Here is a 27997-nt window from a genome sequence, read left to right on the forward strand (position 1 = left end):
AACAGTTAATAACCAAGTAACAAGAGTGGTAACAAGAGTGGTAACAGTTGAATAATATTACACTAATGTTTATGTAACTGGATAATAAGGGTCCAAAAAACTAGAGGTAAAAATATGAAAATAAAAACATTCCCATGAAGCAAAACCAAGTAGTAATATTAGCATACCATGGTAACAATAAGCAAATCTGCTAGAAATATGAAGGCCATGTCTTTGAATTTTCACATTTTTATGGAGTTTAAATTGTAATAATATTATAATAACGAGATAATACTGGCTATTTTAGCATATTTGGTTAGTATTACTATGTTATAATGGGAAAAGGTTACCTTAGGTTCCCAACATTCCCAACTAGTTTAATGCTCTGGATTAATAAATGGAAACTTGCTAGTTTCTGTTTAATAAGCAGGAACTAGAGCTGCAAAATGCAAAACTAGTATATAAATTTCAGTGTAATATTACTTTACTGTAACCACTGTTGTTACCATAATATTACTGGATATTAACATTATTAAGTGTAATTACATTCTTAGTTCTGCTTTGTTACCCTACTATTACAACTTTATTAGCAAACTGTAATAGAAAGTGCTACCAAACGATACTTATATTTTCCTAACTTCTACAACTTGTATGTTCAATTTTTTCCTTTAGTCTAGCGTGTCCTCTAAGTGATAATATCAGTCATTTGTCCTCCCATCTGATACAATCCATGTAAGCATGCCTATAATGACATAAGGATGATTGTACTTCAAGATGTGATAAAAATCACAGGGAGTACCCAACGTTTGACTTGGAAAAAGGAGTTTGTCTGTTCCGGCGGTATTTTTACACATCGCTTTCTTTTTGCATCAAAAGATCATGTATTGGATTAAAACCCAAAAATGGAATTTGCAGTGTTAAAAATGTCCATTAGAATGTTACATTTTCTAAGAAAGAACTGAGCTGAGTCTTTCCTTATCTGAAAAGCAATGCCAGTGCATTCAGCTATTCTCACAGCTTCTACATGTCACTTGCTTTAAAATGTAACTTTAGATCCTAAAAAGGTCTATTAATGGAAGCCTTGTCTCAGAAGGGTTTAGATATAGATATGATTTTTATTGAATTTTTCCATCTATATGAGGTTTTTCTCACAGTCATCATGGATAACTTGTCAACACACAGAATAAAGTGTTACCAGTGACATGCCATCAAACATTAATTAACAGGGACTAACAATGATAACTTGACATGAAACGATATCGCAGAGAGTGCAAAAATGCAACATTTAAAGAGAAAAAGACTGTTAAACAGGACACGATTCATGTCTTCTACGTGTACACACACACAAACTGACACACACACAGATGGTATGATCAGTTTGTTAGCCCCCACCACTACCCTTACATGGAATGCAGAGTGAGTTTCCTTAATTAAGTTGAGAAGAAGCTATTACTTTTGGGACAGACTCAATTGTCCTCGCTCTGTGGCACCAGTGGCTGTGGGCTTCTAATCACATCATACAAAAAGAGAGAGGGAGATAGAGAGAGAAAGCGTGACTGCTTGTCTGCCAACAATTAACCCTTCATCTAAGACTTCCTACTGTTAATATGGTCTTTGAGGAGAGCGACTTTCAGTTTAATTCAGTTGGAAAAGAGTCTTTAAAATATTCACAAGATCACATGCTGCACTAGAGAGGTAGATTATTTAAGGATCATTTCCTTTATGGCCTTAAAGCTGTATATTTTTTGCCTATTATTATTATATTATTAACTTTTGTGCAGAAAGAAAGTCATGCAACAAGTAAAAACATAAGTGTTCCTTTGAGGTTTGTATTTCTGACCATAAAATTAATGTTACTGTAATCGCTTTCTGGCTCAGTTTTCTTCTCCACCATCTCATGGAAAACTTGTATTTAATGTTTCAATTCCTGCAACAGAGTGGTTTACCTTTTTTTCTGGCAGATGTTGATGCCAGCTGCCTGTTGTTGCTGCTTCCGGTCCGGGGACCTCATGTAACCCTCAGCATAGCTCATCCAACCTTTAATCTAATCAGTCAGAATAAGTGCAAACACCTGTGTAGGTTGGTAAGCTGGCACAACATAATGATTAATCAAGTCTCGTTAGGCTCTTTGGGATAGTGCTGACCTGACGGGAAATATTAGCTTTGCTATCACTGACTGAACTTTAGCCAGAAGTGTTAACAAACTTGACATTTTCAGTCCACAGACAAGAGACCAAAATAAAATTTTGCACCATGTGATGGAGTGTTGATGTAAGGAATGAAGAGAATTCAACAGTGAGGGCAATGCTGCGGCATGATAATGAACTGAAATCACAGAAACTCAGGAAGGTATCAAAAGCAAACAAGTTGCTACAGCTATGATGGTGTTTTCCAACTAAATATGCAATAAAATGCTGTTCTTAGAAATGTGCAATTAAAAACATAATCTACCAGAAATTACATTTTGAAAACATATCAAGCACTTGAGCACAGAGCGTTTCAGAAAAACCCAATGTGGCAATTATAACAACTGTATGGAAACAGAGAATAACAAATTGCCCATGTCTTTGAAAAGGTTTTCATTTGTTGCTTAGCAACTAACTGAACACATGACCGACATTTCCCCTGTACATTTGGTGAATGCCACCAAATCTTTGAACACTGATGCTCCCCATAGGACATGGGGACTCCATTGTGTGTTGCTTACTGCAGACTGGGGTCACTGGGAGGCTGTATAGGTTTATTAAGTATTAGTCTTAAAGCAGAGTGTTGCAGTCCCCTGATGGCTTTCTGTTCTTCTGCAATTGCAATAATGTATTTGCTGTAGTGACAAAAACCACACTACCAGCTTTAACCCCACTGGAAGAAGAAATGCACCATTCTGTGTTTCTTTTCCTTCTTTTTCCCTTGTTTGTTTATGCCACATCTGCATGAATATTAACTTGATTTGGACTCAATCAACAGTAAATAAACACTATTTATAACATCTGTTAACCATGACTGCAGTTTGCTCCCGGGTTGGCCACAGCACAATGCAAGGCAAGTGGAAAAACCAACATGACAGTGAGTTAATCTGTTTTCCATGGAGTCCAAATTCTACAAAACACACCACAAGTCTCAAACATGGAAGCATAACATATGTAGCCTGAGGTCATGACAAAAGATAGCTAAACACACTGAACTAAATATCTATTATTTTCTCAAAGGCATGTCACCTGCTGAAATCTCAATCATATGTCAGAGAAGAGCAACAGAAAGTTAATCTCACACTTTAGGTTTTTATTTTATTTCTTCTTTTGTGCAACTCTGTCCTGTCTCTCTCTCTTTTGTTCTGTGTTTAATCTCTATCTTGCTGGTTCATGTATTTTTTCCATGAATGTCCCTCTCTGAGGACAGAATTGTGAATCAAAACAATAGGTGAGCATTTACTAGCAGCTTTAGTGTATTAAGCTATACACTAAATTACATGACAAGCATAGTAACAACGTGGTACAGAAGTCCAAGCTGCTGCATGAGCATGTAAAACAAGCAGGGACATTTGGTTTCATACTTTGACATGTGATGGTTCCATAACAGAAGGACCAGTCCAAATGTCTGACTTCTATAATAGAAATGAAATGCAGTGGGTGAGTGCTTTCTTTGAAGTGTAATGGATTAAGGAATGTTGAGAAAGTAATACAGCAGACAGACAGAAACCAAATCCACCTTGAATTTAAATAGATATCATCCTTTATAACTTCAAAGATGTTTTTTTTCCTTTACCCAAAAAGAAGTGAATTAACCAGAAACAGTTGCCACAACTTTTTTTTTTTGACAAATCATCTATCAGTTTGTCAAATATACATTATATCCCACAGAGTCCATAGGAGACACATTAAGGCATCTGGACAAATGATGCTTGCACCAGATGTGATACAAAAGTCATCAGCTGGGCTTCACATCAGTTACTGCATGTTTTGAGTGGTCCAGATGTCTCAGCACACTTGGCATCTGGCCCAGGTAAAGGAGGAATCAAATTCACCCTGAGATAATGGCATCAGTTAGGACCAACTGTGGCCCACAGAAAGCTGTAGATGTGGAACTTTACAAATCAGATATGTGACATATATTTATTACTTCAAGTAATTTTGTGTACCAAGATAAAGTCAGGCATATAGAACACAGTACAGTGACATCTATGTCATATATAGATAAATAAAGTATTTTTTGGGTAAACGTTTAAATATTATCAGTGTTACGAGGAAAATAAACAGACTTTGCACAGTATTAGCAGTAGCTTTAAATGCACAGCAGCAGCTAATCAGTTCAAAAATATGTTTACTAAACACAAAACAATTCATAATGCTTTATAGTTTACCTAAGGAAATACCTTATACATTTATAGTTTTACTGAATAAAAAATTTCAGGCTATTATATTTATTAATGGGTTGGGTTTTTTTTTACTGTATTATGCTGAAAAGTGAAAGGAAGAGTATGGAAATGCATATATGCAAAGGAAGAACATATTGATTGGTATAAACAAGCAAAAAATAAAAAAAAAATAAAACAAGAAAAACCTGTGTGGCCCAGACAGAAAATGACACGCTCTATAATCTTGGGCAGTTCAGTGTAGATCAGCTCAGCCAAAACCCATTTTAGTTTCTGGATGTATTTTCCATTTTCTAAATGCACTACTAGCTTTCAGAGTGCAGGACAGATGCATTATCTTAATATGGGCTATAAAATTCAATGAAGCAATGACTTGGTACAGCAATCGCTCACTGTGGTCGGACAACAGACAGATGTCATTTTAAGTACCCTGTACAGGAAGTAGGTCATACTGTGGTGGGATATTGCTTTGTTTTATACAGCTTTTTCAAATTGTTGTTAATGAGGTATGCCAGTTTGGGGAATTGCTGAGCCGTGTCATCATCCAAACTGTTACTCAGTGGTTAAGCATGAAAAAGCTCAAGATGTGAGTGGCTGCATAATAAAGGTATTATTGTATTGAATTGTATTAAAATCTGCTAATTAATCTTGATCTTTTGAATGTTTCACAACAGAAATCAGACTAAAACAAACAGATAAACACCTGGAAACGTGCAAAATTTTGTGGTCAAGAACACAATACAGTGACCAATGATGATATGTTGTATAAGCTGACAAGTCAAGACTCTGTCCTCTTTTCTACCCAAGTTTTACTTTGATGATAGGCTCTTGATTTCTTAGTGTTTGTCACACCGACCCATTCTCATTCGGGGAGCATCAAGAACTGCCATTTTGTCAAAGCTGCTGGCATCTCTGAGACACCGAAGGGCACAAGGTGTCCTTGACAGTGAAACACAGCAACAGACAGTTTCCACTTTAAAATAACGATGAAGTCAATGTCAGGAGTCTGTTTTGGTGAATCAGAGTACATTTGGATCATCATTGTGGTTTTTTTTAAGCTTTCTTTTCGGCTTTTTTGCTGTTTAGTTTTGAGTTGACTTGAGTTTTACTTGGAATAAAAGTACTTGGTTATGGTTTGAGCATTTTGATATGGATTACAATACCTCGTTTCTTTACATTAATGCTGCACAAATTAAAAAAAAAAAAAAAAACGTTAAAAATTCCTCCAAAAAAGCTGCGCCAAAAGGTGCCCAGAGGGTTGTGACAGCTCTTCTACCTTGGCCGAGCCTGCTGAATTCTTTCACCTATTGTTTTTCTGTATTGCCTTGCAGGTTCCTGGTAAGTAGAGTTAATCAGTGCAACTGGGAGTACCTAGCCAGTCTGCCTGGAGCATTTAAAAGTTGGTAGCATCAGCTTTAACTCCTCCATTCAACCCAGTACGATGCCATCTGTTTGGCTTGCTTCAGTCTTGTTATTTTAGGTTTTCCAACACTGAGGATTGTGTCAGTTTTTCTCATTTCACCTGCCTATTTGTAAACAATTAATTCCCTTCTCCTTTCTGTGTAATTTCCCAGTCTCCAAATGCAGTCCCCACAGAATCCTGAGCTCCCTCTTTTATGACCACAACTATTGTGAAACACAAAACAACCAAATAATCACTCCAAGTGCACACAAATATACAAACTTCCTGTCTTGCACATCCTTTGCTTCTTCTTCTCTCTCTGCTTTTTTACTGACTCTATACACACACTAAGAAACACACACCTTGTCTTTGATCCTAGCCAGCAAAGGGAGGCACCAGGTGGAGGAGATCCATCACAGTGACAGAGGCGGCGTGCTGAAGCGGTAGCAGAACAGTCATGTGTGGCTGTGTCTTTGCCTTTTGAAACAACCTTGTCAGTCATTCATACAGGAGACACACAAGCCCTGTGAGGCACTGTGTGATTTTATTCACATGCATTTTTTAAATCTTTTGTTAAAACACATCAGTGCTTCAGAAAATGGACCAAAGGAAATTTATTCCTTTGGCAGCCTTGTATAACAGAAAGCATACATGCTTTGCTGTTATAAACCCTACTATCCGTCAAGAGGTGCCTTATTTTGCATTAAATGATACACTAGTAAGTAGTTTTTCTCTACCCTTAAGCTGTGACCATAAACAGGGCTCATGCTGACAAATCTGATATGTGACACATAATTTCACCTTTATTGTCACGCTCTCATTCTATGCAAACATTTCTCCCATCTTAACAGGAACCTTTAAAGCTCCTTATGATCACCAAACTGATTATGTTAAGCAGCTTTTTTTTCTTCAACCAGGGTAGAATCTGAACATTGAGCTTTTTTCACATTTCAAGACCAACATTCGTCCATAAACGTTGCTAAGAAAAGTAGCCACTTACCAGAAATTATACATCAGTAGGTACTTTTTGATTTGTTGCACAGCAGTCAATCCCGACTTGGTATTGAATCCCAAGCTCCACAGCTGGGGACATTTTTTAACTGTTTGTGGTTTATTGTATCAGTAATGTGATCATAGATCTTTTTATTTATTATTTTATTATTTTTTATTCATCTGAATAAGAATAACCCCTAGAAGAGTTTACTGCAAGATTTAAATATAATAGCAAACCAACAGTAATATTAGCAAGCAACATTTCTACTATAAGCATTAATAGTTGTATAATTATCATTTAAAGTAAAAGTATAACTGTAAATCCAGAGACATCATCTCTTCAGTGTGTCCTGGTTCTGCATGGAGTTCCAGAAGTATCCTGGTCCAATTCCAAAACCACCTCAGCTGTGTCATTTCAAAACTGAGAAGTACCAGCTGTACTCTGAGGCCCTCCTGAATGAGCTCCTCGCCCCATCTCTAAGGCTGTGCACAGACACCCTTCACAGGTGATCTTATTCTTTCAGTCATGACACAGAGCTCCGGACCATAGGGAAGGTTAGGAAGTCTGATCAGCTGTCAGACCAAGTCCTCTGTCACTGCCTCTCTCCTCTCACTTGTGAATGAATACCATGATACTTAAAGGCAGTTAGCAACTAATTCCAAACCCAGAACAATGAATATGAAATGCGTTTTTAATAAGGTTACTCCACCCTTTTCAAACTGACTGCCATGGCCTCAGCCTTGGAGGGCCTAATTCTCGCCCCAGCCACTTTACACTCAGCTGCAAATCACCACATTGCAAGTTGAAGGTCATGACTCAATGAAGCCAAGTGAACCACAGCATCTGTCAAAAACAGAGACAAGATCCTGAGGCAGTTGAACCCAACAACTCAACCAAGAAATTCTATCCATAGACAATATCAACATAATGAGTGACAAACAGCAGCTCTGGCTGAGGTCAACACCCACCCAAACAACTGGGATTTGTTGCTGGCAACATAATCGAACTCCCATTATACTAGTACGAGGACTGACAAAATATATAAACAACGAAATAAAAACTACAGACAGTCATAGCACATAATTACCCTTACGCTTTCATAAGGGGATGCTAGCGTTTGATCGGATCAGAGAGTTGTTACCTTCCTGTTTTTAGCCAAGCTTTGGAATGTCACATCAGCTTTTGATGGTCTTCACTCCTAGGATGGTCATTGCTGTTTGTAATGTTGCAGCATCAGGTTTCCTTTTTATGTGTGGTATAAATAAGACATTTATCTGTAGCTCTGACGTCAAAGCCAGTCTTTTAATAATTACTCATATAGATGATAACGAAGTTTTTCTTCTTTCAAATGAAAAGGCCCCTATTTCCCTTGATACTGTGATAGACTTAATTTAGGACTAATGACAATCAATAACTGACTAAATAGCATAATTTATTAAAACTTCACAGTAGAATTGACTATTTTTAATTACGATCCCACGGAAAACCAAGAAAATCTGTATTTTAAAAAGTAATTAAACAGAAAAGGAAATTGATTGATTGGCAAACTAATAAAAAAGTGGAACTATCTAAAAAAATGAAGCACCTATTAGATATGGAAATATCTATATATATCTCTAGGTTCTGCACAAACCCAGTCAGTGAGATGAAAAAGTAAAAAAGTAAAAACAGTACCAGAATTTAAAGTTTACAATAGGGAAAGTATGTATTATCATTATTACATGTCCATGCTTCACTGCCACCCCCCCACCCCACCCCCGCACCCAAATTGCTAGGTGCCCACAAGATATTAACCAAGTCATTGTTGGTAATTCATAGTTATCTACTGAGCATTCATTCACATGCACTCTTTATACCAGCATAAGGGGAAAGGTGATATGGAGTAGACCAGGGGGGCTATCCTACAGTGGACCAGCAGGCCGTTACACACTTTAATCTGGGATGACAATGCATTACGTTCTCAGCAAGCAGAGCTTCCTGGGTTTTAAATTATAACACCTGTAAATAATTCACCTGCCCTGGTTCTGAAAAGGTTAATGAGGTAATTCAACATGCACATGGACAGCATTAAAGCACATCAACATTGTTCAGACTGAGGGACCTCCTTATCCCGACCTAAGGCAATGGATGTCCGGCAGATTCGTCATTCCTACAGATGGAAAGAAGGATTGACTTATCTTCCTCGTGACGGGAACATAGAAGATGAATTTGATTCATGTTACATTAGCTCCAGCTACAGAGCATTTACAACCATCCACTGGTTATTTCCTGCTATTGGCTGGTTGCACCTGTTCCTCTTCTTTCGTTCCATGTCAGTGGAGGTGACATCAACTTTCCCTTTTTTAAAGACACACACATTATCATTATAAATTCCATCAAAAGTAGCCTTAAAAACCATGTGGAGCTCCTGAGATAATACGTCAACACAGTCCAAAAATGTAAAGTTCCAGACCATGAAGCAGAGACAGACAGCAGGGAAAATAAAACAAACCAGTAAGTCCTTTTCTTTATACTGGTTGAAGTTCTGGGTTTCCATAAGTGAACCATGTTCTACATAATATGTAATCTCCCAATTTCCTTGAAGCCTACATTGATTATTCTTAGTTGACATGGGCAGTGGTTGTAGCGCAAGTATATTTAAATGAACGAGGGGGAATTTTACAAAAAAAGTTCAAATAGTTAAGGATTTAAAGGATCTGCAGTGTGTGGATTGTTCAAGAAATCGAATCACATGTGAAATATTTAGGCTATGTGACTGTAACCTCTTCATATCAAAATCCCTCGACATTAGATTGTCCAGATTCGAGAGAGCTTCTGCAGCAGCTATCCCTAATAAAATTCATTCAGGTGTGTTTCATTTGCGTTCCACAAAGCAGCTTCACTGTCTGAAGATTATGTATTTGCTGACTGCGAGGAGGGGATCATTTCAGAGGCCACTGCTTGCTGGTGTGGAAAATCACTGTTAAAAATTCCGCATCGAGAAGCAAAATAAACACGCAGACATCCATCAATTACCTTTTCTTTGGGGATTTTTCCCCCCCTGCTCAGTGGTAGAATGGAGGTATCATTTTCATAGCACAAGCGAATGCCTCATATTTTTTTTTTCCATATAGCGTGGCTTTAGAATGCATCTGATTTCTGAAGAGCATTTGCGATCATCCATTTCCATCTATGTCTCACAATCGCCCTTGCTCCTAGTTTTCCAAATAAATATGAAGATGATGATTGATATTTTTTTTTCAGAAGGAGACATAGTGATGGTTGGATCACAGATAAATAAAATACTAACTTGACAGTGGCACGACAAGCCTAACAAGAAAAGTATCGGCTTCAAGTGCAAAAAGAAATGCTTAAAATCAAAATATTCAGTTTGGTGTTCCTTTTGTAAGAAATTGTAACATCTAATTTAGTTGTCAGAATTTCAAAATGCAGTTCCCTTAAATTTTCCTTCACTTTGCTTCGGAATTGTTTATTATAATTTATACATTAGTGTTAATAATGGCACAGATTCTGATATATAGTGTTTTTCTTCCTTAGAAGTACGGGAAACTGTATGAACGTTGTATATGTTTGTAATTCCAGTGTGATGTGCTTCATCAGGCAACATGCATGCCTTACCTAATCATGACCCCATGTCTAGGTTGGTGCTACAGCAGCAGAGGACTTTTGCAACTTTCATCTAGTTTAATTAAGTACATTTCGTTTAAACAGCTACATTCTTCTTTTATTTTTACTTATTCATTTGTTTTTTGCTCTCTTGTTTTCAGCAAATACATCTATTCTGGAACCACAGGGCCAAAGAAAAGCAAAGCTCACTGTAAGTCATCATGGTGCAAAATTTGGCGTCTCTTTATCAGTGGTTTTCAAACAATATTTTTCTTTTTCCAGTTACTGTACCAAACCAGCGCACACTCGCCCCCAGATGGGTGTGGTCACTGCAAAGTTGACCCTGATCCAAAATGTGTCAGTCAAGCCAAATGGTTAACAGTCTAAACATACAGAAATGGATGTCACAGTAATGCAGTAGTGACCAATGTCACTTCACAACTGGATCATCAGCTGACTGTGGCCTCTCTGTGCAGTGTTTGCATGTTCTCCCTGTGTCTGCGTGGGTCCTGTCCAAAGTTCCCTCTAATTTTTCATGTGTCTGAGCGAACACACAAACTCCCTGAGCGGACACTTGAACCACAGTGAGCAACAGCAATAAAGCTCTGACTTGTATTATGAGTCTGTGGTCTGGGAGAGAGTCTTGACTCTCTTGTGAAAGACTTGTGTACATTATTGCTATTATAAGCTATCCATGACTGAGATAAGAATAAATAACACTTATATACACACAGAGTCCCTTTTTCACTCCAGGCAACTGAGGATAGTGTGATACAATGAGACCACAGCTTCAGCAAGCAGTGCCATCTGTAGGTTCAGCCACTGCAGGCTGGAGATAATAGCTTTTTCTCTTTTTTTTTTTTGAAGGCATCTGAAAGGCCAATTATGCTGAGATGTTATCAGTCAGCGTCTCTTACAGAACAATGGCTTGTGTCAGATATCCACATGTGTGCAATAAACCCCGGCACACATGCGTGGAGGTATGTGGCCACACGCATAAAATACACACACCGGATACATATCTGATAGGATTTAATTGAATATTCCCCACCACACTGTCTCGTGCTGAACATGAGAAGCTCTGTATCTGCGTCTGCTATCTCACAGCTCCCTTTCTCACTGATGGTGCCACAGCACACACATAGCTTTGTGTTTCTGCAATTGTGAGGACTTCTACAGATACAACTTTCCCAACCAAAATATTAACTGAAGAGTGCAATGGAGAATTGCAGTGACTGACGTCTTTTATCTCAATAGGTTAGTCAATATAATACTGGAATATTTAAGCATGTAAGCCACCATTTAAATTGCCTGTTCAACCAACCAAGGTAACAGTTTATAACCATACAGTATGGAGCGTTAGTGATGCATTAGTACATTTGTAATTGATCATTTCTTCTACAGTAAAACACATTAGTATGTAATTCATAAACAACATTTTTTTTCCAGATTAACAAGTTTAGCAGATTCCCAATTTCTAAACTTAATATTCATGTGCAAACAACTAGGAAGTGTTAAGAGAGATAAGAGGTAACTCTTTATTGTCATTGCACAGTCATACCAATAATGCACAATAGTACAACAAAATTGGAAACTGTCCCATGTCAGAACCATTACAGCACGCAATGGTTCATAGCTGGAGTACTTCAAAAGTTACTGTTTATAAAGCATTACTACTACATTAGTAATACTTTATAAAGTAGGCAAGTACTAATACCTCACCAATGCTTCTATATTATCCAACACTATATCCAACACTGTTATCCAACTACTAAATATTCAGTACAATAAAGAAAATGCAGTATGTGCCTTACTAGCAGTTCATCACAGCAGTTGACAAGTTAGTAATGTTGAATTAAATGTTTTATGGTGACTTCAACTTAAATGAACAATTAAACCCCCAAACAGTCTTTTAAAGAACTGACATGTTGACTTTCTCTGGTCTTTACAAAGCAGGCAGCACATAAACACACTCGCAGTGATGCCTCTGTGTAATTTGCAGCGTGATGTCACATGAAAGCTACCTCCAACATGCATTCAACAATACAGACATCTACAAGCTTACACACAGAATAATGGCCACCATTCATCTCCAAAGCTATTCAAAAGCCCGCTGCATTTGGACAAGTGCCCCTGTTGTATTTAGAGTTGAAGAGCTCGTTTGATGTTTTGTTTATCCTGTTTAATTTGTCATAATGAAAGGTTACCAGCTGATTCAACAGAGAACAGAGAGTTTTTTTTCTAAAGAGCCATGATTGATTTCTTCTATCCGCCCTCCTCTTGCTGCGAAAAAAATTACTTTTCACTTGGATAGAAGAATGGATACTAGAGCAGAAAAGAGCAACTGAAGACATTATAAAAAGATAAAAGAAGCGTTCATCCATGGATAATGTGTTAAAAAAAACCAAAAAAAAAAAAACCTGAAAGCCCCTGAAAGCCACATATGTGTATGATGAAGCTGACATGTGCAGGCTTGCGGAAGAAAGGATTAAGGGGGGAAAACAGAGGTGTGGGAGTGAATCACGCTGTGCTTTTCTCAGTAGTCAAAGGCCCCTGGACAGGCAGGAATGGACAGTCAGTGGTCACTGGCAGCATGTTGATGTGGATCTAAAATAAAATGTGTCTTTCTGAGGTTTCTCCAACTATCTGGCCTGACTCTGGAAAGCTGTGCGTGCAAGTGTGTCACTTTTCTCAATCAATATCAGCAGCCTGGATGTTGTTGTTGTGTTTTGGTGTTCGGTTTGCCAGTCAGCCATCTGATGAACATGTCAGTAACTGAAATGCCTAGATAGGGGCACTAAATCTTTGTCTAATAAAATTGGAAATGTATTGGTGACACCCCATTAGCCTAATTGTATTAAAAGGAGTGGTTCTCAGAAAAAAAGAGAACTTCTGGTTGCAGCTGAGTTGACAGGTGCAAGATTTTTAGCTTGCTGGAGTCAGCACCATTCCACTCTAAATGATTTCCTTCTCAGCCAATAATGGCATTCATTTCTTCCAAGCTAGCTTAAAGCAAATGGGACATTTTGTTGAAGAGAAAAGAAGAAAATGGATCATGCAAGAAGGAAATGGAACAAAGTCTGAGAAACTAGAGCAGGAAATAAAAGTGCCCTGCACAAAGTGCAGTTTAAACGTGATCAAAGAACTATGCTTACCTTTGCAAATTCATACTGATGATGACATTAAAAGCAGAGATTCCTACACATTATTTACACACACCCAAGCCTTTGTAGATCATTGTTGTAGACCTCCAGCTAAATATAAAGTATATGCATATTTATGATAGGGATCATGGGATCCAGACTTCTAATAGTTTTATACACAAATCATTTGGTTTGACTTAGAAATTCTCAACATATGAAATGTGTTTTAGGTGGATGATGCAAAACTACCACAACACTAGTAATATCAACAGTATTATCTTAATGAGACTTTTTAATAAAACATATACAATACTTGGTCATAATTAAAGGCATGACTTTTACCAGACAGAAAGTATTTTATGCATTTTATAGCATGTTTATTATCATGCTTATTTGCATGTTTTTTGTTTTTTTAAGGACACAGGATTTTGTTTCTTATTTTCAGTTTTTAAGAGACAAACTTCCAAAACAAGGCCATCATTCAACATGACATATGATCTGAAATCAAATTTGAATAAACAGTGAAAGATTGCTATTTTCACACTCTCATAAATTTCCCTTTTCCTCAGTCTGATGGAAACGCATATACAAACAAAGCTTTCTCTCTATAAAGTAAACATGCCTTTGGTAGATTCATCAGCCACTCACATACACACACACACACACACACACACACACACACACACACACACACACACACACACACACGGGATAGAAGCTTTGGGCGTCTGCTGCTGACTCAGGTCTGTATATTGAAAAACTAATGTTTAAAGCTCCAAATCCCTTGAGGTAGAACTGATACATTATTTATCTATTTTGTTCTCTTACAACTGATGGAGCTTAAGAACACCAAACATGTTGTGACTTGCTTTGTGTTGAAGAACGTTTTTATAGGATACAATTTAATATTCTGTGTTTGATGCAGGGATTCTGATCCTACTGTAGTAGTAAATGTTTACAGTTTTCTGGCTGGCGAGCCCCATGTGGTACGTCTGTGTGTTGTTTCATATTCTCACATCATTGGATTTTTTTTCCCAAAGACTGTTTTGAAGAACATATAGAGTTTTTTTTTTTAGTTTAAGGATAATGGCTTTTTGCTCATCTGTTTTACTGCACGCCATCAGCCTGGGTTCCCAGTTAACAAATTAGCATGCTAAATCAGTGTAACTGACAAACAATGGACAGCAGCTAACACAACAGCATGACATCTAACCATAGTTTGTTTCCAATAGCAAGTTTCTGATATTCATAATCTGGGAATACTATATTCTCTGCATTTTTTCATCCAGTATTAGACTAAACTTCTTTTCAGGTTGATTTAAAACTCTAGATTCTTAGATTGAAAATATTCTTCATGAAAGTGCTTCTTTTTCCAAAAAGAGAGCAAGTTGTCAAACACTTGTACAAATATTTGACAGTCCATAGTACTAACGCGAGACAGGAACTGAGCAGAGACAAAATACACACACATCACAGCAGGAGGCAGGATTTGAACCCGTGCAAATGACAAGGATGCAGTGCTGGAAACTTAGTCCAATGACAGCTAAGCCCACAGGGGACGACCATGAAAGCAGCTGCAGATACTTGTGATGCTTAGTTTGAACATGAAAAGCTTTGATAGCCCAAATCCCCATAACATTTGAAGAAATTACTCTAATATAAATGTCTATAACAGAAATTAACTGTAATCCTGGAAAAAAATAACGATACAATATTCCCAGAGAGAAATCAGGATTTATTTTGTGTCTTTTTACAAAACAACCTACAAAGAAATGCAAAAGATCCCTAAACACAACAGTTCATCCTCAATTACATTACTGTGGTGAAAGCTTGCTCACTTTTTAACTGTTATTTCCAATAAACACATTTCTGATAAACCCACTATAAAACGTAGGTCATGTGAAAGGTGAAGAGGGTAAGTAGCAACCAGGTACTGCTATTTAAATGCACTCGATTTATAATCGGCAAGTGTCGTGGCCTCTGTAACAGCAGATGTTTGGCGGTTTGCTCGTCGAGAGCTTCAGGTGTGTGTTAATGTAACGATGTAAAAGAATGGATATGGTTTTGTTGTTGTTAAATTCCTGTTAAACTTGGGATCGCAACCATGGGTTTATTTTGGAACTTTTATTTTGAAAATCCGCAGCGGAAGTCTGCTACTGGTAAACGGGCTACCCCCTAAGCCTATCGTTAGTAGCAATGAAGCTTTCGCTGTGGTAAGTTCCTCTCCGTCCGCTCTCACAGAGCATGAGTTTAAAACATATTTGAAAATCCTCATTGAAGCTAATATGACAGTGCACTAACTGCATGAACTGCCCATACGGTAGTATTTGAGTAGATTTCAGGTTTATGACCGTGTTTTGCAGTTAATAGATTAGACGGTAAGAAAAATGGACACGTGGAGCTAGCGGCTAACAGCTAGAGGAGGCTGTCGTGTCTAATAATTTTGAAACTTCTCTCAATAGTTTGGGCGGAATCCTGTTGCTGAAACCCATGGTTATTCATGTCCCATGTTATTGCAGGTATGTGTACTTTGAAACATGTATATGGTTGAGCTGCAGGCTAATTCTGTTTAAGACATATTGCTTATTAAGTTTGCCCAGTAGATGGCAGCATTGTTCCATTTACTATTGTACGTAAAAGGGAATTTTGGCTTTGGTTTATTTATATTTACATGAATGTGCATTTAAGTGAATTAATTTTTCTTTTGTTATCTAAACCACAACGCATTAATGTTTCTATTTTATTTTCCGTGATAAGTATTGTTGCCATTTTATTTTTCAATCAATATTTGTTTTTATTTATTTGGGAAAACTAAGAGTTCCACTATACGATCATAAGCCTATAGTTAGTAGCAATGAAGCTTTCGCTGTGTTTGGGCGGAATCCTGTTGCTGAAACCCATGGTTATTCATGTCCCATGTTATTGCAGGGGAATAAATCACGCCTGAGCTCTACCCACTTCGAGTCCAGAGAGTTTTATTCACACAGCGCTGGAAAGAGAAGCTGACCAGGGGTTACATTGGTGCCGTGAGCCGTCAATCGAGTGTTTGGACGGTGGACTCCTCTCAGCAACGTGGGCCAGTTTCAGCGCTGCACGTTTGTGATTCATTGTTGTTCTTTCTGACACATTTTTTTTTAAAAAGGAGCATATATAGCATTTTTGTTTTATTCTAGTTGTTGTGATGGACATCACAGAGGAGGGATCGAGTACTCCTAATGTTGTTGGTAGGGGTAGGGGGTTGTTATGTTCCCCTTTGCGTTTGCGTTATGACACTCCTGTTAGTGGGCGTGGTTTTGTTAGGGGGGATAGTCAGGGGATCCCAGGGCCCCAGTCCAGTGAAGGGGTTGTTGTCCCTCCCCCTAGCCATGTGTCACACACGTCTCAGAACAACAGTTCACCTTCTCCTAACCCAGATACTATTGCCACGGAGATTGTGAGTCAGATGGGGGATGTGATCCAACTGGTTGGTCAGAGAGTAGCGCAGAGTATCTTAACCCAGCTCAGCCCGTCTGCTAGTACCCCCTTACCTGCACCTACGGCCACACCTTTCCATGCTGTGTCATCTACATCTGCTGTTGATGCTGCGCCGGTGCAATTTGTGTCCCACAGGAAGCTTAAGGACCCACCATGCTTCAGAGGGGATGGTTCTGATCTCATTTCTGTGAGAGAGTGGGAGGATCTGATGAGAGCCTTTATAAAGCTGGGGAGTCTGAGACCCGAAGAACAGGCTGAGGAGATTCTTGTTCATTTGAGAGGCAAGGCTAAGGATGTGGTCCAGGTTGGCATTAGAAACAGTGTCGTAGATGTCACACGTGATCCTGAGGCTATTTTTGGAATCCTGAGGAGACACTTTGACTCTGCTCAGTGCTCACCTCTTCCACTGGCAGACTTCTACACCACTCTCCCAGAGAAAGGCGAAAGTGCATTCGATTACTGGCTTAGGCTGCACCGTGCTGTTGAGCGCCTGAAGGAACGAGGACAGGCATTGGGTAGCCCCAGCACTGAGGTCACCCGAATGTTCATCAAAAACTGTCCCTCCCCTGAGCTTGCCATGATCTTGAGATCAAAGACAATTGATAAATGGACAGCCAATGAGGTCCAGGAAATCCTGTGTGAGTCCCACTCTGGAGGAACGTTGAACTCAAGCAGCACGACGGCCGAGAGAGTTGCAGTGAATGCGCAGCAGATATCAACAGCGTTGCCTGTCCAGCCAACAGAGAAGCACATTCAGCCACAGTCGACAGATTCAGCTGCTTTGGAGCGGCTCATAGGCATGCTTGAGAAGGTTCTTCTGCAAAGATCCTTTCAGCCTGGTTTGACCACACGGCCTAACTCCAGACGTTCCAGGATTGAGGGCCTACATGATAAGCCCTGCTCCGTCTGTCATGATATGTCGCACACAGCTTTCATGCACTGCCGAGATCACAAACTCTGTTTTCTGTGCCACTCACCTGACCACACCAGGCGTGCCTGTCCTGGATCCTTGTCGTCTTCTGCTCCTCGACGGTCGGAAAACTAGTTGATCCACATTTGAGGGAGGAAAGTGTGGATCATCTGAGTGACTCTCCCACTTGCGACAGCGATGACCTGGGATCCATGTATGAATCTCTGTGCTCCACTTCGCCACCTGGTACGACAGTTGTCTTCCAAATGAAGAATTTGGAAGAATTAAGAATTAAGAAATCTGACAGTTTGTTTTATACGACTGTGGGGACTGTGGGCGGAGTTTCACTGAGAGCCATGATCGACAGTGGCTCTATGTCGTGCTCTATTAGTGAGGCTACTGCTACGCGGCTTTTACAGTCCTGCCCTGATCTGAAGCTCGAACCAGCTAATGACATTGTTGTTGTTGGTGCTGGGGGCCACCAGTTCCAACCTAAAGCAGTTTGTGATTTGGAAGTGACTCTTTATGGTTTCAAGCTGCTCATCCCCACGCTGGTTATTCCAGGCCAAAGTGACGACATTATTATTGGCAGTAACGCTATTAAGTCGTTGATTCATGTAATGAAGAATACGGATGAGTATTGGAGGCTTGTATCTATTTCAGGTGATGTCACCAATGATGACTGTAGACAGTTTTTATCCATGCTTTCCAATGTTGAGCGTTGGCGAGGAGGGGCGGTGCCTGATAAGATTGGCACAGTGAAGTTGAGACAGCGTGTTACGCTGGAACCCCTTCAGGAACACCTTGTGTGGGGTAAATTACCTCCCTCTTCACCTCTATCAGCAGGCTGCACTGTTATTGTTGAGCCTACACAGTCACGGTGTAGACCCAGAGACATCCTGGTTGGCCGCTCCGTCTCATCATTGTGGGGTGACAAATGGGTTCCTCTCAAGGTGATTAACCCCAGCAACAAGCGTGTGATTCTGAGGAAGAACTGTAAAATCGCTGATGTCTACCCCTGTGTCGCAGTTGAAGAGCTGTCTCCCCCTGAAAAGATCATGTCTAACAGCCACTCTTTTGAACAGGGTTCTGTTCCCATAAGGTCTGTTGAACAAAGGAAGGAACTCTTGCACAGACTAGGACTACAAGACTTGGACTTAGACAGTTGTGAGGTGTCTGACAGATGGAAAGATCAGCTCCTGCAGCTTGTGGAAAAGTATGAGTCTATCTTTTCTAAGGATAAAATGGACTGTGGAGAAGCTACCGATTTTGTCCACAAAATACACCTTGTGGATGAGAAGCCTTTTCGTTTGCCTTATCGCAGAGTACCGCCGAGTCAGTATGAGAAGCTAAGAACTGCTCTGAATGAGATGGAAGAAAGGGACATAATCCGGAAGTCGAACAGTGAGTATGCATCGCCGCTGGTCTTGGTGTGGAAGAAGGATGGCAGCCTGCGCATTTGCACTGATTTCAGATGGCTCAATGCAAAGACTGTTAAAGACGCGCACCCGCTGCCACACCAAGCCGACGCCCTGGCTGCTCTCAGTGGAAATGTTCTCTTTTCAACAATGGATTTGACCTCTGGATTTTACAATGTGCCTCTCTACGAGCCTCACAAGAAATACACAGCATTCTCCTCGCCCTTTGGTCTCCATGAGTACAACCGGATGCCTCAGGGCCTGTCGAACAGTCCGGCGACATTCATGAGAATGATGATGTCGATTTTTGGTGACGAGAATTTCAGCAGCTTGCTTTGTTACTTGGACGACTTGATGGTGTTTGCGCCTGACGAGGCAACTGCCCTTCAGCGTCTTGAGATGGTCTTCTCTCGGTTGAGGAGTCACAACCTTAAGCTGGCCCCTAAGAAATGCCATCTTCTTAAGAGGTCAGTTAGATTTCTTGGACATGTCATTTGTGCGGATGGTGTGAGAACTGATCCGGACAAGGTTAACACCATTACCAACATCAGGGAAGAACAGCTTATGGAGAGCGATGGTGTGACTCCCTCCCAGAAGAAGATCCGGTCCTTCTTAGGAATGATCCTCTATTACCAACATTTCATCCCTGATTGTTCTGCGAAGGCCAAGCCCTTGTTTAGGTTACTTTCGGGACGACAGGCAATTCCCCATGGGAGGAAAGGAAAGAAGCTCAGGAAGCAACCCTCTGCCAAACCATCTCTGACACCAAGTGACTGGACATCAGCATGTCGCACATCATTTCAAACGCTCAAGATGGAACTAGTTAATGTTGTCACCCTGGCTCATCCCAACTTTAGTGAGCCTTTCATCCTGGCGGTTGATGCCTCCTTTGATGGCATCGGGGCAGTACTCTCACAGGTTTCTCCTGGCGAGACAGTGGCTCGACCTGTTGCCTTTGCCAGCAAGACATTGTCACGGTCTCAGATGAACTACCCAGCGCACAGACTAGAGTTCTTGGCGCTTAAATGGGCCGTGTGTGACAAGCTCAGCCACTGGCTGAAAGGAAGGCACTTCACTGCTTGGACAGACAATAACCCCTTGTCCTACATCTTGACAAAGCCACGTTTAGATGCTTGTGAGCAGAGATGGGTGGCGAAGCTCGCGGCATATGATTTTGATCTAAAGTATGTGCCAGGGGTTAGAAATACAGTTGCTGATGCTTTGAGCCGTGAACCATTTGTCGAGTCATGTATTGGTCATCGTTTGCTGAAAGAACCTTATGTTGCCCTGCTAGATGAGGTCAACGGGGTTGTGAGAGGTACTGTGCAGGATGCTTTTCGGCTGACTAACAACTGCCACATTGTTCAAGACACAGAGCCAGACTCACCAGACTCTGTTTCTGAGTGCGACCTTCAGAGCGAGAGGGGTTCGATCGATGCTGATGAGGTGTCAGCTGTGCTGAGTGCGCAGTGTGACCATGGTTTGACCAATGTCAACCCACCTTTATCACAGCTCCCTGAGGTGGACCCGGTCGTTCCTCTTCCCCAAAGCCAGCTCTCGAGCCTTCAGCAACAAGATCAGGCAATAAACAGAGTCCTTTTCTATGTGCGAAGAAAAAGGAAGGCTACGAGGCGAGAAGCAGCTTCAGAACCAGGTGGTGTTGGTGGACTTCTCAGGCAGTGGAAGAAGCTTAAAGTACAGAACGGCATCCTGTACAGGGTGATAAGGCATCACCGCTTGAGTAGAAAGATTTTTCAGTTTGTTGTTCCTGATAGCCTGAAGGTTCAAGTCCTCCTCAGCCTTCATGATAATGCAGGCCATCAGGGCCAGGCACGAACACTTTCCCTCGCCCGTGAGAGGTTTTTCTGGGTCGGGATGGAGAGAGACATAACCAACCATGTTCGACAGTGTGAGAGATGTGTGGTTGGAAAAACACCTGAACCTCATGCCTGTGCACCACTAGAGAACATCCAGACGTCAGAGCCGATGGAGCTAGTGTGCATAGACTTTTGGACTGCTGAGCTCAGCGATAATAAGAAAGTGGATGTCCTGGTCGTAACCGATCATTTCTCCAAGATGGCACATGCCTTCCCCTGCCAAAACCAGTCTGCAAAACATGTCGCACGCAGGTTGTGGGATGATTTCTTTTGTGTTTATGGCTTTCCCAAGAGGATTCATTCGGATCAGGGATCAAACTTTGAGAGCAGACTGTTGAAGGACCTCTTAGAGATGGCAGGTGTGCAGAAATCGCATACTACGCCATATCATCCTATGGGCAATGGGGTCACTGAACGGTTCAACAGGACACTTGGGAATATGCTGAGGACTCTCCCTTCTACAGCCAAGGCTAGGTGGCCTCAGATGTTACGCACCCTCACGTTCTGCTACAATTGCACAGTGCATGAGACGACTGGTTTGGCCCCCTTTTATGTCATGTTTGGGCGAGTCCCACGCCTCCCTGTTGACATGATGTTCCAACATGTGCTGCAAAATGATGATGTGATCAGCCACCATGAGTTTGTCTCACGGTTGCGGAAAGACCTGTTTGATGCCTCACAGATTGCCCAGAACCACGCTTTTCACGAGCAAGCGCGCCATGCCAGACTCTACAACCGCAAAGTCAAAGGCTCACCTCTGGCTGTAGGTGATAGAGTGTTGTTGGCCAATCGTGGTGAAAGGGGAAAAAGAAAGTTAGCCGACAAGTGGGATCCCACGCCTTATGATGTTGTGTCAGTTAGGTCTGGGATCAATGTGTACAGGATAAGAGAGAGCCACACAGGCAAGGAAAGAGTTGTACACAGGAACCTCCTTCTCCCTGTTAACTTCCTGGGCTTAGGTGTGGAAGGGAGTCTGGCCTCCCGTGCTGACTTGGACGGAGGGAACCCGAACAGTGGAGATGACCAAGGGTCTGTGAGGTCAACACAGATGGATCATCATGACAGGACACTGGACTGGCTGCTGAAAACGCCAGAGATACAGGGTCTCGCTAATGAGCCGGTGGAAGTTGAAGGTTCCCTCGACGTGGGACACCATTCTCTCTGCGTTGTGGACCCCAGCAGTGGCTCTATCGCAGCGGAGGACCCACCCCCTGAAGTTAATGCTGAAGTGTTTGAAAACTCCATTAGTGAATTCCCCTTGCCTGCTCCCGTGATCAGTGATGCTGCTCTCCGTCAAGGCTCTGAACCTGTTGCCGTGGCTCCTGTGGTTCCCATGGCTGATGTTGACTTAGATCTTGCTATTTGCACACAGCCTCAGACTATTCAGGCGGGCATGGATGGGCTAGCTATCACTAGGTATGGGAGAAGTGTTAGGCCTCCCAAGAGACTGATTTGTGAGATGGCAGCGCAGAAAGTTGAGGAAACTTCTTCTGTTTCAGGGTCAGTTTTTGCATTTCTGACTAGTATGTTTTAGCTCTGAGGGAATTGACTTGGTTTCATGTATCTTTCGACTTATTTTTTTGTGTGGTCCAGGATGTGATTTGGAGTATTATTTCGGGTGCTCTTATATGTGATGTTAAGGAGGTGTAGATGGCATCTTCTCTAGTCTGTTGAAGGTATTGGGCTTGGTACCACCCAATGTCTCGACACTTTTATATAAAACGATTCTGTATCGACAATGATTAATATTAGTGTATCGATTTTACCCCGAAGCACCTGCTGTTCATAGTTCTTTTGTTTCTGGCCCTTGATACTCCCTTGAACTGGTTTGGAGTTTAACAGAATTTAAGGGGGGTGTATGTAACGATGTAAAAGAATGGATATGGTTTTGTTGTTGTTAAATTCCTGTTAAACTTGGGATCGCAACCATGGGTTTATTTTGGAACTTTTATTTTGAAAATCCGCAGCGGAAGTCTGCTACTGGTAAACGGGCTACCCCCTAAGCCTATCGTTAGTAGCAATGAAGCTTTCGCTGTGGTAAGTTCCTCTCCGTCCGCTCTCACAGAGCATGAGTTTAAAACATATTTGAAAATCCTCATTGAAGCTAATATGACAGTGCACTAACTGCATGAACTGCCCATACGGTAGTATTTGAGTAGATTTCAGGTTTATGACCGTGTTTTGCAGTTAATAGATTAGACGGTAAGAAAAATGGACACGTGGAGCTAGCGGCTAACAGCTAGAGGAGGCTGTCGTGTCTAATAATTTTGAAACTTCTCTCAATAGTTTGGGCGGAATCCTGTTGCTGAAACCCATGGTTATTCATGTCCCATGTTATTGCAGGTATGTGTACTTTGAAACATGTATATGGTTGAGCTGCAGGCTAATTCTGTTTAACACTGGAATTCCCAGCTTCTACCGTTCTACCTTTAAAAGCCGGAGAGCAGTCAAGTCAAGAAGGCTTCTACCTGAGACCCCCGCGGAGTCATCATTTTGCGTTTCTACCTTTAAAAGCCGGAGAGCAGTCAAATGCTGGAAGTGGAAGCTAAATTGGCTAGTCATTCATATGTATATTGGGTCGTTACCTAGGAATTCTGGAGGGAGGGGATTGGGGGAGAAATCAACACACATGAGTCTAGGTCCTTTGTTGCTGACATTTATTGATAAAAACAGTAGTTTCATTTCATGTTATTTCCTTTTTCATTTCAAGCAAGGAAGTGGATGTAGTTAGTAAGTAAGATATTTCAGACATTATTCTGACACAGAGGAGGAGATACTGGAATTATAATTAGTATCTATGCATGCATTTGTGATTTTGTTTGACCTTCCCATTGCTCACAATTTGAATTTGTTCACACTGCAGATGAGTGTCTCAGTCCCCAAACAAGCTCTCTTTTTCGGTGGAGAAGCAGTCTCCTCATCCGCAGTGAGTGTGGAGAAATCAACACACATGAGTCTAGGTCCTTTGTTGCTGACATTTATTGATAAAAACAGTAGTTTCATTTCATGTTATTTCCTTTTTCATTTCAAGCAAGGAAGTGGATGTAGTTAGTAAGTAAGATATTTCAGACATTATTCTGACACAGAGGAGGAGATACTGGAATTATAATTAGTATCTATGCATGCATTTGTGATTTTGTTTGACCTTCCCATTGCTTACAGTACAAAAAACCAACCATTTGTACACATATGTACTAATAATAATAAAAAGTGAGTGCAACACTGCAACCCATCACCCCGTCGTTCAGTGGTCGTTGATCAGTGGTCCATTGTGGCACCATTCAGAGCACTGGTACAATAGTACCAGCAAGATATGGGAAGACATTGCAAATGTACTTGGATTTTAGGTTGCAAGCCACCCAAAACTTGATCCCAAACTTGTCAGGTTTACTTGCAATATACTGCAGGAAACCCGTCACCCCGTCGTTCTGTGGTCCATTGTGGCACCACTGATCAACGACCACTGAACGACGGGGTGACGGGTTGCATTGTTATGTGGTCACACCCCCGTCGTTGATCAGTGGTCCATTGTGGCACCATTCAGAGCACTGGTACAATAGTACCAGCAAGATATGGGAAGACATTGCAAATGTACTTGGATTTTAGGTTGCAAGCCACCCAAAACTTGATCCCAAACTTGTCAGGTTTACTTGCAAACACTTGGAGTGTTTCAGTATGCCATCTTAGGGAGAACTCAACACACATGAGACTGCTTCTCCACCGAAAAAGAGAGCTTGTTTGGGGACTGAGACACTCATCTGCAGTGTGAACAAATTCAAATTGTGAGCAATGGGAAGGTCAAACAAAATCACAAATGCATGCATAGATACTAATTATAATTCCAGTATCTCCTCCTCTGTGTCAGAATAATGTCTGAAATATCTTACTTACTAACTACATCCACTTCCTTGCTTGAAATGAAAAAGGAAATAACATGAAATGAAACTACTGTTTTTATCAATAAATGTCAGCAACAAAGGACCTAGACTCATGTGTGTTGATTTCTCCACACTCACTGCGGATGAGGAGACTGCTTCTCCACCGAAAAAGAGAGCTTGTTTGGGGACTGAGACACTCATCTGCAGTGTGAACAAATTCAAATTGTGAGCAATGGGAAGGTCAAACAAAATCACAAATGCATGCATAGATACTAATTATAATTCCAGTATCTCCTCCTCTGTGTCAGAATAATGTCTGAAATATCTTACTTACTAACTACATCCACTTCCTTGCTTGAAATGAAAAAGGAAATAACATGAAATGAAACTACTGTTTTTATCAATAAATGTCAGCAACAAAGGACCTAGACTCATGTGTGTTGATTTCTCCCCCAATCCCCTCCCTCCAGAATTCCTAGGTAACGACCCAATATACATATGAATGACTAGCCAATTTAGCTTCCACTTCCAGCATTTGACTGCTCTCCGGCTTTTAAAGGTAGAAACGCAAAATGATGACTCCGCGGGGGTCTAAGGTACTACCCCGAAATGACTGCTCTCCGGGGGTGTAAGTGTTAAGACATATTGCTTATTAAGTTTGCCCAGTAGATGGCAGCATTGTTCCATTTACTATTGTACGTAAAAGGGAATTTTGGCTTTGGTTTATTTATATTTACATGAATGTGCATTTAAGTGAATTAATTTTTCTTTTGTTATCTAAACCACAACGCATTAATGTTTCTATTTTATTTTCCGTGATAAGTATTGTTGCCATTTTATTTTTCAATCAATATTTGTTTTTATTTATTTGGGAAAACTAAGAGTTCCACTATACGATCATAAGCCTATAGTTAGTAGCAATGAAGCTTTCGCTGTGTTTGGGCGGAATCCTGTTGCTGAAACCCATGGTTATTCATGTCCCATGTTATTGCAGGGGAATAAATCACGCCTGAGCTCTACCCACTTCGAGTCCAGAGAGTTTTATTCACACAGCGCTGGAAAGAGAAGCTGACCAGGGGTTACATTAACACAATGGCACAATCTTCCCAGGAGTGGACATTTTAGAGAATTCCCCACACCTCAGCCTCAGGTAGAAAGTTCTTAACATTACAATTAAAAAAAAAACACCCTGAACAAGTATTGCTTGTTTGGAAATGCTGCCAGGAGAAAACCCCTCTTAAGCACAGCTTAGGTTTCCAGCTTAGGTTTGAACCATAAGATTTATGGAGCAAGAGATGCGCAGATGTTTGGCTGTGCACAGCGCCATGTTTGGTGAAAACCAAAGACAGCATATCATCAAATGCCAATAGTCAACCATGGCGGTGGAGGGATAATGATTTGGAGTCCAGGTCTGTCCTAATTGGGTCATACAACAGGATATTAATCCAAGGACAACAGAATGGCTAAAAAAATGTTAGTTCCATGGATTTAGGGCTGGGCCATATTATATCTTTCACAGTAATACCGGTACAATGTTAGGCAATGATAAGAAAATGAAATGTCGCCATAGAATATGGGTAAAACATGCATGAGCAGTGCCTTTGTTTTCATACGGTCATACTCACGGTGTGGAAAAAGCATGGCAGTGACAGAGAATGAGCAGGGGCGAAAGCAGATCGTTGAATGAAACAGATGAACCAGAATTGGTTTGTGAAAATGGTGGAACTTCTGTGGTGTGGAACTGATTTGGTTTTCGCCCGTCAGATACACACCTAAGCACAATTTTCTAGAACATGCAAGTGGGCCATCGTGGCAAAAAGCAGAAACCAACAAGTACTCCCTGTAAAAGCAGCTGCTTGCTTAAATTAACATAAACTGATGGGGGTTTGCACTAATAAAGTTGTGGAGTTGTAAATTCTTTTGTCTCTCGTCAATTATATTGTCAGTTATGTCGTTATCGCAAATTTTCAAATATATATTGTGATAAATATTTTTGGCCATATTGCCCCGCCCTGCTTGGATGAATAACAATTAAAACCTGAACAATGTTAAAGAAAGAGATAACTGTCAAAAATTCAACATCTAGCAGCTTAAAACCACTTAACGGTGGATCAATATAGCCTCTAGTGTGTCCACAGTATAGAATGAGAGGAGCAAACATAGTGTATTCTAATGGACATGTCACATGGACAAAACCCACAGAAAGTGAAAGAAATACCAGCACTCATGGATACTTATTCTACTGCTCCTTTCTGTTAAGGCCAAACACCCAGAGCAGGATTTAGGAGTTTTTAAATTGCACTACAACTTTGCATTCTACTGTCAAGCAGCGAATAAATGATGATGATTTACATGGGGAAGCTATGCATTCTCAGCATGATGCAGTCAGTATTAAAACACATATATACATCATAGCTGAGCACATGAGGATTAAGGAGGCATCAGTATCTCAGAGCACAACAATTTTTAAACATTCACTATTTAGCTCCGCTGTGTGGTAGGTCTTCATTCTAGGACAGTGAATGCAACTTTCATTTAAAGGTAATTTGGCCTCCAGCTCTGCTGTTACCTTAATGATATCAAAAGGTAATTTTGGTATTGGTAGTGTTTTTTATTTATTTCCTTTTTTGCTTAATTCTTCCTTGTGTAATTCTTTCCTCTTGCCTCAAACATTTCGTGCAGGTTGTTTGCGTTTTAATGTCTTCTAGGTCTTAGGTGGTTAAATTTATTATCTCAGTAATTACTTTCCCCCCCCCCCCTTATTAGCAAGTGTGGAGCAATGTGCCACAATGATGCACACCAGAAAAAAGTGAAAATAATGTCGCTGTAACTCACCACATTTATCACCACACTCGAAGCAGGGTTGCATCAGAAAACAATCTCCATAGAAAATTGCCCAAATGCAAGATTATTATCAATTAGATCAACAGAACATATTTTTCCTTTA

General features: G+C 40.6%; 2 protein-coding genes across 3 annotated transcripts in view; one reads left to right on the forward strand and one right to left on the reverse strand.

Moving 5' to 3' along the window:
• The window catches only part of nrg3a (neuregulin 3a), a 340830-nt gene that overhangs the window by 149158 nt on the left and 163675 nt on the right, over positions 1 to 27997 (reverse strand). The window lies entirely within an intron of this gene.
• LOC146619637 (uncharacterized) lies at positions 16238 to 23550 on the forward strand. 2 transcript variants are annotated; one of them, XR_014906669.1, is made up of 2 exons: positions 16238 to 16588; positions 23459 to 23550. XR_014906669.1 is itself a non-coding variant. In XM_085369586.1 (2 exons), the coding sequence occupies exon 1, from the start codon at positions 21729 to 21731 to the stop codon at positions 22704 to 22706; it is 978 nt and encodes a 325-aa protein (XP_085225712.1). In that variant the 5' UTR covers positions 21679 to 21728; the 3' UTR covers positions 22707 to 23209; positions 23459 to 23550. The 2 variants fall into 2 exon arrangements, 1 of the variants encoding a protein (XP_085225712.1); XM_085369586.1 differs by lacking the exon at positions 16238 to 16588 and adding an exon at positions 21679 to 23209.

The sequence above is a fragment of the Diplotaxodon limnothrissa genome, linkage group LG13 (assembly GCF_057381915.1).
Source record: "Diplotaxodon limnothrissa isolate DT_005_m linkage group LG13, D_limnothrissa_male_GT1.1, whole genome shotgun sequence".
In the NCBI taxonomy this organism is placed as follows: domain Eukaryota; kingdom Metazoa; phylum Chordata; class Actinopteri; order Cichliformes; family Cichlidae; genus Diplotaxodon; species Diplotaxodon limnothrissa.

Excerpts from the sequence above, each read along its gene's own strand:
- LOC146619637 (XM_085369586.1), top strand. The coding sequence starts at position 21,729 with ATGTTTGGGCGAGTCCCACGCCTCCCTGTTGACATGATGTTCCAACAT.